The sequence below is a fragment of the Cygnus atratus genome, chromosome 7 (genome assembly GCF_013377495.2).
Source record: "Cygnus atratus isolate AKBS03 ecotype Queensland, Australia chromosome 7, CAtr_DNAZoo_HiC_assembly, whole genome shotgun sequence".
Classification (NCBI taxonomy): Eukaryota; Metazoa; Chordata; class Aves; order Anseriformes; family Anatidae; genus Cygnus; species Cygnus atratus.
Genome location: NC_066368.1, coordinates 4,222,814 through 4,236,965, shown reverse-complemented (window position 1 = coordinate 4,236,965; position 14,152 = coordinate 4,222,814). Strand labels below are relative to the sequence as shown.

Here is a 14,152-nt window from a genome sequence, read left to right as displayed (position 1 = left end):
TCCTCTGATTTTCCCCTTTAGGAAAGTTAGATTTAACAAAGTTGGAGAAAAGCTTAGCAGTGTATTTTGTTTTGTTTTTAAAGGAGGAAAAAAAAAAAAAAAGGCTCAAAAATGCATGGTGCTACAGACTGCCTTGATTTGTTGCCACCCCGCTCATGCGAGCAGCAGCTGTGGCTAAGAGCCAGGAAAGAGAGACAGTCAAGCTGGGACAAAGTCCTGTAGAGCATCAACCATCCCAGCAGAACGGGAAAGTTGTGATTTGTGAAAAGGGACCTTCCCAGGAGGGTTGTTTAGCTTCAGCTGAAACTAGTCTGTCTTATAAAAATCCCTGAATCAGGGAATGCCATAGAACAAAGACTTTCTTCTCCAGATAAGTGTTACAAACTAAACAAGATAATAACCAGCAGCATAGAAGTCATATCCACAAGCTGGCTTTTAAAGAGGGCTGTCTCAATTTCATTCGTTAGCCTACTTGTTTTTTTTTTTTTTTTTTTTTTTTTTTTTTCTCATTTTGCTGAATAGCAACCATTATCTAAAGTACTTTGGGGGCAGAAAGAATTAAAATTTATTTTTTCTGTATGGCAGACTGCCTGAGATGGCTGGAAGGTCATCTCTATAGATCTTACTTCCATAAGATGCCAAGCTCTGCAAACTTTCCTCATTCTTCAGCTTTAAAAACAAACAAACAAACAAACAAAGTGATTATGGAAAGAAAATTCTCTTTGTGGATCTGCTGCAGGCCCCCCAGTGACTGTCCACAAGGTCATGCATGTGGAAGGTTTGTGAGTGCCAGCACTGAGTCTGGAATTCATCCTTGTTCTCAAATTACACTCATTCCAAACTGACTTCTTATGGTTGCCTGTTCAGTTGGTCCACTTCTGAGCAACTGTCTTAGCTTTAGTGAGACTGAGTGCACAGCCTCCTCCACCATGAATTGCAAACATTGCTGTTAAGACTACAGTAAGTGTAGATACACATTTAGCATCAAGGATTTTAGCTTAGTGTATCACTTGAGAGTTTGCTTCTGCCTTTCCTGCCAGCACTCTTCTGGAAGACAATCTTCCACAGATGGTTTTGCTGATGGTCCCTGCATCCAGACACCCAGAAACAAGCAGCACGGCATTCGCACTGGAAGGTGTCCAAGTCTCAAATCCACTTTCCTCATTGATCTGACTTTCCACCTGCAGGTCATGAGGCAATTCTTATCATTCATTTTCAGTCAGCCACTGACTGTGATGAATGAACTCCTTCTCAGGGGACTTCAGGAGGCACCACAATGCTTCTTTTCTTTGACTTTGCAACTAGCCCAGCTCTTTCATTCACACTAGTACCTCCTGTATCTCCAGTACTGGAGACAATTATCTTGAAAGCAAAACTGTATTTCATCATATTGCTTTAACTCTTAATTTATATGAAACATTTTCTAAATGTCTACAATACATTGAAGAGGGTTAATTGTATTAGAGACAAAAGAAGCCAAGCTCGCTGTTTCTGCACTAGCTTTGTGGTGCACTACATATGAAACACCACTGTGGGTTTGGTACGAGCCACTTTCTCACGGCACTTTCAAAGGAAGAAAACAAACCCCAAGAACACAGCTAAGCCATTTCTGTATAAGAAATTAAGAATCCCAGATCTGTGACTGAGCCAAACAGCAACGATCAAACCCCCCCATCTGCAGGAGCTCAAGGGTTTTTCAGGGCTTCAAGACAAAAAGAAGGGAGATGGAAATGGTAACACCATGTGTATGGGAATGAATTGAAGGTACAACCCCAAAATAAAGCACAGAGGCAGCACTGCAGGTGTCCCAGTCCCTCAGAAATCAGCCTAATGTTAGCCATGGCAGTTCATTAGGAGAGAGAGTTTCTGATTTCAAGGAAGCTCAGGAAAAGCACCACAGGGAAGTAGTGATGTAAAGGCTTCATCAACTGATCTACCCTACAATGCTAGGTTTTCCCTTGCTCCAAAGGCAATGGCTGCATTAAAGCACAGCAAATCACATACGGAAGGAAAGATAACGTCGTAAAATAACCAGCATCTTCTGGGAAACAATAATACCACTGAAAAGCCTGTGAACTTTGATATCAACATCCTAGAACTTAGCAGCTAGACCCAACCACCATTACTGTGAGAAAACACAAAGCCTGGGTGAAATAAAGCAAGTACTATATATGCCTGCATTTAGAGGAAAGCAGTAAGCACACAGTAAAGTCAAGAACTGAACTTGGACCTTCTGAGTCTCATCCAGTCTTTAGCCACAAGATTGACCTGCCTTGGTACCCACAGAAGAGAGAACAAGAAAGATATAAACACTTCAGTTGGATAAAACAATGCATTCAGGCCCATGGTTTTCAGACACGCTTTGAAGAAGCAGCCACAACCTCAGCTGTTCCATTCTGCCTTCAGAGATGAAGAACCATTTCCTAAAATACTGATGTCACTCAGGAAAAGAGCATTAGGAATACATCCACGTTCCTCCGTGGGAGCGAGATGTCTCACACAGAGCATTTGACTAGAACTGTAACACTAGTGAAGCTGCGACTATAATACACAGTTGTATTTACTGAATCACAAGGACAGAAGACACTCATGTATCAAATAATGACCCATCGTTTATTCATGCTTCACAGAAAAATTTTGCATGGTAAAATTATTACCACTATTCTTTAAACCTCTTATCACAACCTAACTGTTCCTTTTCTTGCTTTTACAAAACATAGTTGGTTTTATCCAGTGTTTTTATATTTTTCTAGACTTTTCCAATCCACTGCAATGAAACCAAATTTAATGTGCATCATCTTGAAAGGTTTAACCCAAAACAATATTAAGCAGAAGCAGGCTAGAACCTATTGAATATCCATCACCTTCAGTTGTTTCAAGGTAAACCAATATGGACCAAATCCATATAATTCACCCCAGATACATACAAGTAACATCAAAGCTTCATAGACCACCCTCCTGAATACCAGAGGGCACGTTTACTCACCAAACCGCTTTCTTGTCCACCAGTGTGGCTCTTTGATTGCTGAGAACCGAACGTCAGGGTGCAGTCTGAGCCTATCGTACAAGTCTGTTGTCCCACATTTGGGCTGGCCGATGATGTAGAAGTGGGGGAGGCAGCGCAGCCGGTAGTGCTTGTCCTTGTAATGGTACAAGTGGTTCCAAAATACCTTCCTGAGGTAATCAAATATGGTTCGAAAACGCTTTGAATACAGTGCATAGGAGTTCGTTGTATAAGGATCTGTGGTTGTGTTTCCTCTGTACTCTTCATACCAACAAGGGTTCTTGCTATTTGGAAGGAATTTATTAGGAATTACAGAAAACATCTGCAACATAAAGAACAATAATTTCAGTCAAGGCAGAAAAAAAGTGGCAGTTATATTTTTCTAACTTAGCACAATGATACAACACAATAGAAACATTATCATTAACATCCCCTGCCCCCCCACCTTGTTTTACATATATTTAAAAAAAAAAAAAAGTATTTAAACTAAGAAATTGACTTAACTTACTTCTGATGGCACTGGAAAAAACTCCAGTGCAAACAGTTGGACTGGGAGAGAAGCACGTTTAAAAATCCTTTGAATTTAAGGCCAGAAGGCAGATTAACAAAACCCAACATCCCCCACCACCCCAGGAATTAATTTTTAAAGTCAAAGTTGTAATATACAAATTAACTTCCAGTTGTTAATTCTGAAACACAAGGTTTGCAATAACCAGTTTTTCAGGAATGCACACAGGTAGTTAGAAAGTCTCCCTTCTTATTTATCACTTTAGGTGACTGGCAAATCTGACTAACTCAGAATGATTTTGGGTGAGACAAGGTTCTCAATTCAATGAGAGTGTACAGCTGCCGGAAGACTGCCTGATTTTTTGTTTCAGGTGTCAAGACCATTTATATAGCCCATCCATTTTGCCTCTGACTCTGAAGGACTTGATCTATAACATCAGCTCTTCAACTGGTATAAATAAGGAGGCTCCAGGTGGTATAAATCACAATACGAACATCAGAGCATCTGCACTGTTTTTATCTTAGCAAAAGATTGACGCCAAATTCTTGAAATAAACCAGCACGCATTAATTTCAGACACACTTTAACTCATACTTACATGTGGCTCTTGTTTCCTCAGCTCTTCTAAATCAGGGCGCTGTCTTGTTATAAACTCTATCTTTGAAGAAATAGTGTCAATAATTAATTTAATGCTTGGATAATCCTTTACATATGAAATATTAATTTTAGAAGACTGGTAATGGTCTTTCATGTCACTAAGGCTTTCATTGTCCATTAAGCTCGGATTGCTAGTAAAAGCTCCGTAATGGAAGGGAGACGGTATTAACAACAGGCCATGTTTGGCTCCAGTCAGTACATAGGATGCCATCACTAGAGTCATTATAATCAACCCAAATATTAAGCTGCATAGCTTCCCCTTCTTCAAGCAGGGAAATCCATGCCAGCTTTCACTGTGATCAGTCCTTACTTCCAAAACTGCAAGCAACTTCATCTGCTTGCTATCAGCGTACAAATGGTTTTTATTTTCTCCTTTGCAAACGGGACACTTCTGGTTATTATGGCTAGGTCCACGGCATCTGAAACACTGTCTGTGCAAGTCATTTGGTAATAAATGTATGCAACAATTAATGCAATGCTTCATATTAGTACTGTTAAACTCCTGTATTAATGAGCCAAGCACAGCCACAAAAATGTTTCTGAAGCATATGAGTCATCTTCTGCAAGTCTGAAATTATTTAATTCCTTGAGTGATTCTATGAATTCTCAGTGACACAAAAGGGCAGGTTCAAACCAGAACAGTTAAAAGAACTCCAGAAACGAAATATGACATATACAGGAGGAAAAAAAAATAAATCCAACTACAAAAATAGATGTATTGTAGACGCGTTTTCCAAGAATTTGGCTCAGGAGGAGGAATGTGGCAAAATAAAAATCAGCTACACAACTGGCTCAAGTTTTTCCCATTGAACAGAACGGGAAAGAAGAAAATTTGTTACTTGGCATGAAAATATGCAAAAAATAAAAAGAATTCATTGTCCTCTGATTTACGTTGGAATAAGCAAATATGCATAGAAATTCCCAGATATTCTTAAAACAAGCAGGTTCCAAATCAGACTTCTGCTCCTGGAAGCATCATTGTCCCAGAGATGTTCTCAAAGATGTGCATTGTGCAACCTAAAGAAAAAAAAAAGTGTGTTGACACACACAGAAGAGCAAACTGAGTAATATCTATATTCACCTTCATTCAAGGTCATAGCAAAACTGCAATCCATCACAAGTAATTTCACACTACCGTTTGAAAGATGCCTTCTGTTTGTTAAGTATATTAATTGCAGCACTCATGATATTAAGCCCAGGAAACGCTTGGCTTCAAGCCCGCAGTGAGTTGCCATTTATTTTCAGTCACCCACCTACTCACATCAGCAAACAGTTGTTGACACAGGTAACACTACTCTACCTACATCACCTGCTCACTAACCTCTATAACAGCTTTTAATCTGCTCTTTAAGTCTGAAAGCATTTTTGGACAGTAGCCAATAACACAGGTTTAAATGTTCACCCTGTATCTGTGCACAGGGACCTTAAATTAACTTTCCTGAAGTGGGGCAGGAACCCAGGTAAGAGGACAAGGTAGAGATAAGACAACAGTATGCTTTCAAGCACGTTGGGAAGACAGCCAAACAACAAATAAAAAAAGCCACAAATAAAACATTCAGTAAATTTAAGAGATTAAATAATAGACATAAGCAAAAACTCCTATCAGGATCTTTGTTTTCTGGAACAAGTGGTTCTGGGACAAGAGCAACCACCAGCGATGCACTGCAAAGGCACTAAGATGCTTTCAGCATTACCTTTCAAATACATTTTGACAAGATATCACTCAATAAAAATGGCAAGATGTGTTAGTTAAATGAAATGTACAATCAGTACTGCAATTTCAAGACAAGGCCCTGATCCAGAAAATCCTCTTAAATGATTGCACTTCAGTACAGGAGAGGTTGTGCAGAAACGACCACATGAGTGGATGCCCCCTTGCTCCAAGGACTTGAGCACTCATGGGTCTCACGGAGGCCTCCACATCCACGCAGGTTAAAGGACCCTGCTGCACAGGACATGTGCTATCCTCCTCTAACCACTTCATTAGCACAGTTGCTCGCTCATAGCCAAAAAGTGACTAGAGTTGGTTAGAAGTATTTGTGTCTGCCTTTGACAGCATTCATGCCTGGCTTTCCAGACAGAATTCAGAGCAGAGATGTACAAATTCACAAACAAGTCATCAGCTTTCAAAAGGATGGTCTGAATTACAGCATATTTATGCATAGTTCCTCTAGACTTTCTGTTTTTGTAGCTTATTAAATAACTTCCTGGAACTACCCACATTTTAAAGTCAAAAACAAATCCAGTTTCTCAAAACAGAGATTATCAAATACAAAATTCACAGATAATACATGTGCTTCCATATACTAGATAATACTTATATTACCTATTTTTAAAAATTCCAAGAATTACTTTCGTTTGGGAACTAATGACAGCCCAGAAGCCCAACTCATCCTAAGGCTGCATCAAAAGAGTCGTGATCACTAGGTCGAGGGAGCTGATTGTCCCCCTCTACTCTGCCCTTGTGAGGCCCCACCTAGAATAGTGCATCCAGGTTTGTGGCCCCCATCACAAGAAAGATGTGAATCTGTTACAGTGAGTCTAGAGAAGGGCCACAAAGATGATCAGAGGGCTGGAGCACCTCTCCTATGAAGAAAGGCTAAGAGAGTTGGGGATGTTCAGCCTTGAGAAGAGAAGGCTCTGGGGAGACTTCTTTGTAGCCTTTCAATACTTGAAGGGGTCTTATAAAAAGGATGGAGAGGGACTGTTTACTCAGATAGATAATGATGAAGTGGGAAACAGCATTAAATTAAAAGAACATAGATATAGATTAGACATTACAAGAAATTCTTCACTGTAAGGGTAGTGAGGCACTGGAACAGGCTGCCCAGAGAAGCTGTGGATGGCCCATCCCTGGAGGTGTTCAAGGCCAGGCTGGAGGGGCCTTGGCCAACCTGCTCTAGTGGGTGGCACCCCTGCCTATGGGGGCAGGGGAGTTGGAGTTGGATGATCTTTAAGGTCCCTTCCAAACCGAGCCATTCTACGACAGGAAATATTTTAAAACAATTTTGAAAAGTCAGAAACAAAGCAGTAAACTTGGACAGAATGAGAAGGTAAAGAAAAAGATGCTGAAAAATAAAGAAGCAGTTATGCCTCTGAAGGTCAACATTTATTTTGGCTTCTGTCACCCAGTAAAGACACAACTTCCCTTTAGTCCCTGGGAATGAAGGTGCTGTGAGGCTCTGTCTCTGTGATACTCCTTGTCCATCCTCACGTGGACTCCGTGAGAGCAGCGATCCACTCCCCCCAACGCCTCCACTTCCTCGACAGCACCATAATGGGGAGAGAAGGATCCAAGATTTAAAGTAAGAAGAGCTCAGCAGTTCTCCAAATGACATGGACAGTCAAAATTGCCAGAGAAAGGGAGGATGAGAAAGGGAGGTTCTGACAAGTGAAAAAGTTTCCACTTTGCAAGTCAAAATGCAAGGTAATAAGGCACCTGAGCAAAGATTTTCACTGGGAAAGAAATGGAGTCAGGAGGAGACTCAGGAAGGGCAGAGTTGGGTATTATCCATTGGGGCTAGAACAGAGTTTCCGAGAGAGTTCCTTCCCCCAGAAAAGACTGCAAAAAGACGGGATGGAAACAAGGGCCCTGAAAAGAAAAGGGAGCTGAAAGAGGCACCTTTTTAGAAAGATGCACAAAGAACAAGCAGCAGGTTACAGCGGTAACTATAAAAAAACCTGGGTAACCAAAAGGAACTCTACAGCATCAGTACAATTAAGCATTTTAGGTGCTACTTTTATATCTTTGTGCAGTCCTTCCACCCCAAAGTCAACGATACCCAACGAGTATCTCAGTCTCCTCCCAGCCCCATGCTATGTATTTTTAGAGGGACCAGTTACTGTGCACTATTAACAGAAAATCCATTTTATTTTCCAGTCCTCTTCTAACAAACACCTGAAACTTTCACAGTGTTATGGATTGAACAAATTTATCCCATACACTCTTGCAGAATCAATTCAAAACTTGTGTATTTGACATTATTTCTCAAATTTTTAAAAAGAACTATCAGAGATACATTGATGGATTCAGATCACAGGATCTTAGAAACATTGCATAAGCTTCTCAGTCTTATTCTGTCCATTTGCATGTTAATAAAATGGACCAAAATTTATTGAACTCTTAATAGGTGCAGACACTTCTCATGAAACTGCAGTATACATATTACAAAGTCAAGGAAAAATCTTACTAACTGCACTTTTGAAAGCTGAGGAAAATGCTTTATTGGGAAGGTGATACAAGGGAAGGAAAAAAAAATATGCTTAGGCCCCAGTAAAACTGAGATCTTAATCACACCAGTCAGGAGAAAAAATTTAAAGTTCCACAAGTAACCATAATTCTGCCAGCTTATGCATATGCACTACAACAGGTTGTTTTATTAGATGATCTCTTTGAAGATCTATCACTGGGCAATATGATATATTACTCAGCTAATAGAATAGAGAGAGGGCTTTTGTTTTGTTGATTTTTTTTTTTTTTAAAAAAAACTGTTAGTTGCAGACGTACCATTCTATATGACTTCCCACTGTCATGGTCATGCAATATAAAAATTAAAAAAAAAACTAAAAAACTACTGTAATAAACACACAAAAGCCAGGATATAATTCCCTACAGCCACTCCCTTCTCTTTACCAAGAAGTTTTAATTAAATACATTCCCCAGTCTTTCACTGTGCAATGAAGAATGCACACCCAGAAGGCCAGGATCTTCCTCAGTGCAAGAAGCCCATGTTTTCCTCATTCATCCCACAAAATCAAGCAATCTAAAGTATCTCTTCGTTGTTTCTTCCACTCAGCATTTCCAGCAGTCATAATCACAGATATACTTTACCTTTTTTGTATTTCAATACTGACAGTAGAAGAAAGTGAATTGCAGACAGAAGAAAAGCTGTGAGACTTGAGTTGGTAATAAAACCATTTATGTCTTTTTATTTTAGTTGCAAAACTGCTGTCAGCTCACTGGCAGAATATTACTCTCTTTACACAACAAGCAGTATCTTTGTACATTCTTGAATAATGTAGCATGTAATTTCCTCTTGTTGAGATGAATGGTGAATTATTTATGATCATGTCTATGCGGTATTTTTCTGCTGTACATAAATATATACCAGCTTACAAAGCAGGAATCAACATAAACCTTTTCAAGCACCTTGGCCAAAAGTAATCCTCCTCATAAAAATGAGGGTTTGGGGGAATCTCCTAAGTAGGAAACGGGGACATAAGAATGAACATAAGAGATGACACATCAGAATGAGGAGGGGGGAAAAAAAACAAACAAAAACTCTTCAAATAGCTACCTCAGATTTCAGCAAACTCCCACTGAAGCCAACAGGACCTACACTACAGATTTCAACTGAGGAAGACTTAACCTAACAAATATATTTACAGACAACAGAGGATTTAATAGGCAAATAAAGTTTTTAACAGGCAAAAAAACGACTTTTTCCTTTCTAGTTTCCCTGTGCAACTCCCACTTCACATAAAACTGCCCAGTATTGCCCAGGCTGAATGGTCAGAGGACTCCTGCTTGCCCCGTGCAGGCTGCAGAAGACCAGAGTACTGACAGGTACACCTACAGGTACATCAAAATCAGCACAAGGCAGAGCTGCCCACTACAGCCTAGCAATAAACCTACTGAAAATGGAGTACCCACTATGCCTTATTTATTGTCCTAAGGACAGCTAAAAAGATAAATCCCATGAAGAATAAAACATGCAATATTTTTTATTGCTCACATATTTTCATACATACCTACATAATTCAAAATTTGTTATATTTCTTTTAAATAAAGATTTAATATAATCCTTCTACGTTCTCTTAAAGAACTGTAAGGGAATACTGTAATCAAAATGACTATGAAAATACATTACTTTCATATGCTCAGTCGTATAACTAAAATTCTCCTCCTCAATGAATAAGATAAACCAGATGGAATAGATTTTACAGGTGCGCACACATCTTCTGGACGTCTCAGCATATGACTTCTATTTTTCAGGTCACAAGCTTCAATTTTTAATGTGCTTTCCTTTTTCCATAATTCTTTAAAATGAAGACAAAGTGAACTTTTGGTAGTACGCTTAAGTCTAAATTTTATACTAGCCTTGTTACTTTTAGACATGCTCAGCTTTTCCTGCTACCACATGAAAGAGTGGCATGCTGTGAACCTATTATAAACACACTTCAGGTAGACCGGTAACACGCTTCCCAGCTTGATGTATAACAGTGTTTCTCTGTTTGATGTCAGTGGAGCTACATCACTTTGTTTCCTCTCTTCACACAATATAATTAAAATGTGGAACTCATCAGGGCCAAAAGTTTGAATGCATTTAAAAGACATTAGACAATTAATGGAGAATAAATCTATCAGCGGTTGCTTTTTCCAGTTCCCACAAGATAGAAATATGGGGCTGGGAGAAATCTATAAATACCTGCTTTACACTCTTTCACTGGGCATTTATTACTGGTCATGACCAGAGACAGGGACAGAGATGTATGTGCCATTTGAAGATCTGACCCAGGAAGATTGTCCTGTTGGGAAGGTCACAGCCTGAAAATGTGAATGTCTAGGACAAGTTACAAAATAATCCACAGAGTCTCAGGGTGGAAGTGGTGAAGCCCAGCCAAAGCACATCTCTCAGATATAGTTCCCACAGACAGGCTCTCCAGTCTCACAAAATGACACTTTCTTTTTTTTCTCTGTCCATTTTCCTGTTGCCACCCATGTCTGGCATCCCATTAAGGTTTTGTCTGCTGATGCGTTTATTACACCTGAGAAAGAAGGGCATTTTTTTCACAAGAAATCTTCATAGTTCTCAATAAAAGCCAAAACCTAGAACTATTAATATACAGAAACACAAGAGAAGTTCATGTTCTTGCTCTGTTGCTTCCCTGTTCTATCCTTACTGGACAGGATAAGGACTGAGCAAGATTGCAGGCTGCACAAAGGTTTTGCTCTCGAACATGGTGTTTTCAGAGCAAGCCAAGGTATTTGTTCAAGCAACGTGAGGAAGTTCATCCTGCTGGTGAGTAGGCAGTACTGGTTCAATAAACAAAACAGTGGAAGCCATAAAAACTGGACATAAAAAAACTGCTCATGAAAAGAAAGGAATAATTGTATATTTGCTCTATCCTGCTTATTGTACTCATTTGGCCGCTCAAGTTAGCGCTTTAGGAAATAAACTTTGCCTGAATTCACATCTACTTACCTCAAAGAAATCAAAGAGCTGCCAAAAAAAATGAGAATCATGATTCATTGCTCTCTGCAACCTCCTTGCAAGATAAATAAATAAAGTGAAAATAAATGAAAATCACAGACTGTAGTATAGCTCTTCTACTTGCTTGAAAATGCTAATAAAAAAAAAAAAAAGAAAAGTGCAACTCCCAAGAAGTGATATTAAGCCACCACAAACATATGTAAGGCAATCACTTGAGAAACAGTTTCATTTTAAAATCCAGAATATGTGGTCATAACCCATGGTCATACATTCAACCTGTTGAACAACAGCTGAAGACTTTTCAAGCATACAATATTCTTTAAAGAACCCAGTTCTGAAGCCTTTTAAAGCCAAAACAAACCTCCTGAATCACCACTGAATCACCAGTCTTGCCCAAATACTAACTGTGGCTCATTCCTTAACACAGCTGGTTTCTTTCTCAAGAGTTAATCCAAACACACTCTATTCCTTACTCATCAATATACTATACTTCCAGAGAAAATGCAAAAATGGGACAAATGATAGCCTCTATTTGCAAAAATCAGCAAACTCCCCTAAAATCAGATTGACAGCAGTATTTTCAATCAAATAAGGAGCTACTCTTCTTATTTGTCCTGAAGAGCTCAGGAAATAGTTACTGAGCTTGAATCACCACTTAATTAGGGCATGAACACTGCCTGAATAAACAGATTATCAGAAGCAAGGAAAAAGGAGGGGAGGTGGGAAAGGGAGCAACAGACTGTCCTAGACCAGCTGCAGCAGGGCAATGCCTTCCCCAGGAGCCTGTTATGTCTGAAGTCCATGTGTGTTCCTAGAAATGATCTAGGCATAGCTTCTTGCTTGTATGTCAGCATGTTCTGATGTGTTATTTTTTGTTTTACCTTGAAAATGTGAAAATGCTAATTAAGCCTGATATTGTCCATTTTTAGATTAAGTTATTTTTCAATGTGAAAAATAAATAAATAAATAAATTTAATCACTTCTGAGTTATTTTTATCTTTGCATTTCACCTGACTTAAATTGATCTAGAATCAGACCCATCATTTCTCCATGTTAAATGCAGAATAAAATGTCCAGACAGGAAAATAAAACAGAACCAAAGAGAGCCAGCCTCCATCTTACTGATAAATACCAAAGCATAACATGGTGACCCTGTTAGATCTAAACTAGCATAAAGGTTTAGAAGGCAATGGGCTGGTAGTTCTGCATTTAACATAGGGGATGAGGTCTAGCCAGTAATTCCTCCATAGTGATACCTGCCTCAGATCCACACAAAGTCATTTTCCAAAACAATTCCAGTGCAAGATTTATGTCAAAGATGAGAGCAGAAGCGAAGCTTAGGGACCTGGAGCATCATTACTGCAATGACTTCTCCAGAAAAGCAGTTCCAAAAGCCCTGAAAGAAAAACCACCGCTGCCAGCCACCTGACCTGTGACACCAGGCACCCCAGGCATGGTGAATCCTTCACCTTGCATCAGGATGGAGCTCACACTGATATTTTTAAGGCATTCCTCCTCTCCAACCATGGAACAAAACATTGTTCTCACATATTGATAAGGGTAACTCAGAGCAGAATTTTGCTAGGACTCAACTAGCTTCTCAACTCTTGATCAAAGCTTGTTGATTACAGTGTGCAACATCTCCAGTAATTCATCTTTTTGCTTCACTTAGTTTCTATTCATCTCACATAGCGGCTTGCTAGAGAAGTACTGACAGATTTATACTGAACATTAAAAAAAAAAAGCACACTGTAGAAAAACTTCACCTTTACCTAAATTATACTAGTGTCTGTCTTCTCACAGAAAAGCCATTTTAAGCCAGAGTCAAAAAGCATTATGCAGGGTCAAAGTTCAGTATCTTTATTTTATTATTATGATTATTATTACTCACATAGTTACCATGAGCAATCTCCCAACGTATCCTACACAGTCACTGAGGTCATCCCACAAAAACAGAGATAAATTGATGTGTCCACTCTGTGTGGCTCACAGATTCCTTTCCCACAAATCTGGAACCAGATTTGAAAGTTGTGGTATTCAGAATGCAAGCAGAAATCACATCTATTTAATGGCTATCAAAACAGTCAGGCCCTCACTGAAAACAACTGAATCACTAAAAGCCAGAACAGATATAAAATATTGATGTTAATGGCAGTTAACTTTTATCCCCTGCTAAAAAAAAAAAAACACTCTTAAATCTCCAGAAAGACACCCATCGTCAACAATGTGATCAAAACAGACATAGGAGGTTAAATCACTCGTTCGGTGATTTAATGTCACTGAAAATTCTTCAGGTTGAATTACCTATATTTATTTTCTTTTTGTTATGAAACAAATGAAAGAAAGAGCTCCTGGTAAAGATTAAGGGACCACCTGAAATACAGCATCAGGTACAGTAGAAGCAATTAGTCTGGCCTTGCACAAATTATTTTATTAGGTATTAAATAGGTTCAAACATATGTTGAAGTTTCATTTTCAACACAGGATATCACAATACTTTACAACAATGAAAATTCTTGCTTACAGGCACTTTCAAGCAAAAAACCACACTATCACTCTGCAAATTGGTAACATTCCCATTAAAAGAACTAATGCAACAGGGAAACACGTAACGTGAAGGGTGAATCTGTGATGGAGCTCTTCCACTCCAGGTAGTTTTTCTAATCAACAAAATGCAGGGGGTTGAGGGATTGGCAGGTGGGAAAACAGCTCCCACACGCCCCACAGGCAGGCTGTAATCAAAAAACAAATAAGTACTTATCTTTAGAAA

The 14,152-nt window shown here is 39.1% G+C and overlaps 1 protein-coding gene across 1 annotated transcript in view; it reads right to left on the bottom strand.

Moving 5' to 3' along the window:
* Positions 1-14,152, bottom strand: part of CHST15 (carbohydrate sulfotransferase 15) — a 47,502-nt gene that overhangs the window by 14,800 nt on the left and 18,550 nt on the right. Inside the window, exons 2-3 of the mRNA XM_035547884.2 lie at positions 4,110-5,185; positions 2,987-3,326 (exon numbers count right to left, since the gene is read on the bottom strand). Coding sequence (XP_035403777.1) covers positions 2,987-3,326; positions 4,110-4,652 — 883 coding nt within the window. The 5' untranslated portion in view covers positions 4,653-5,185. The remainder of the gene's footprint in view (positions 1-2,986; positions 3,327-4,109; positions 5,186-14,152) is intronic.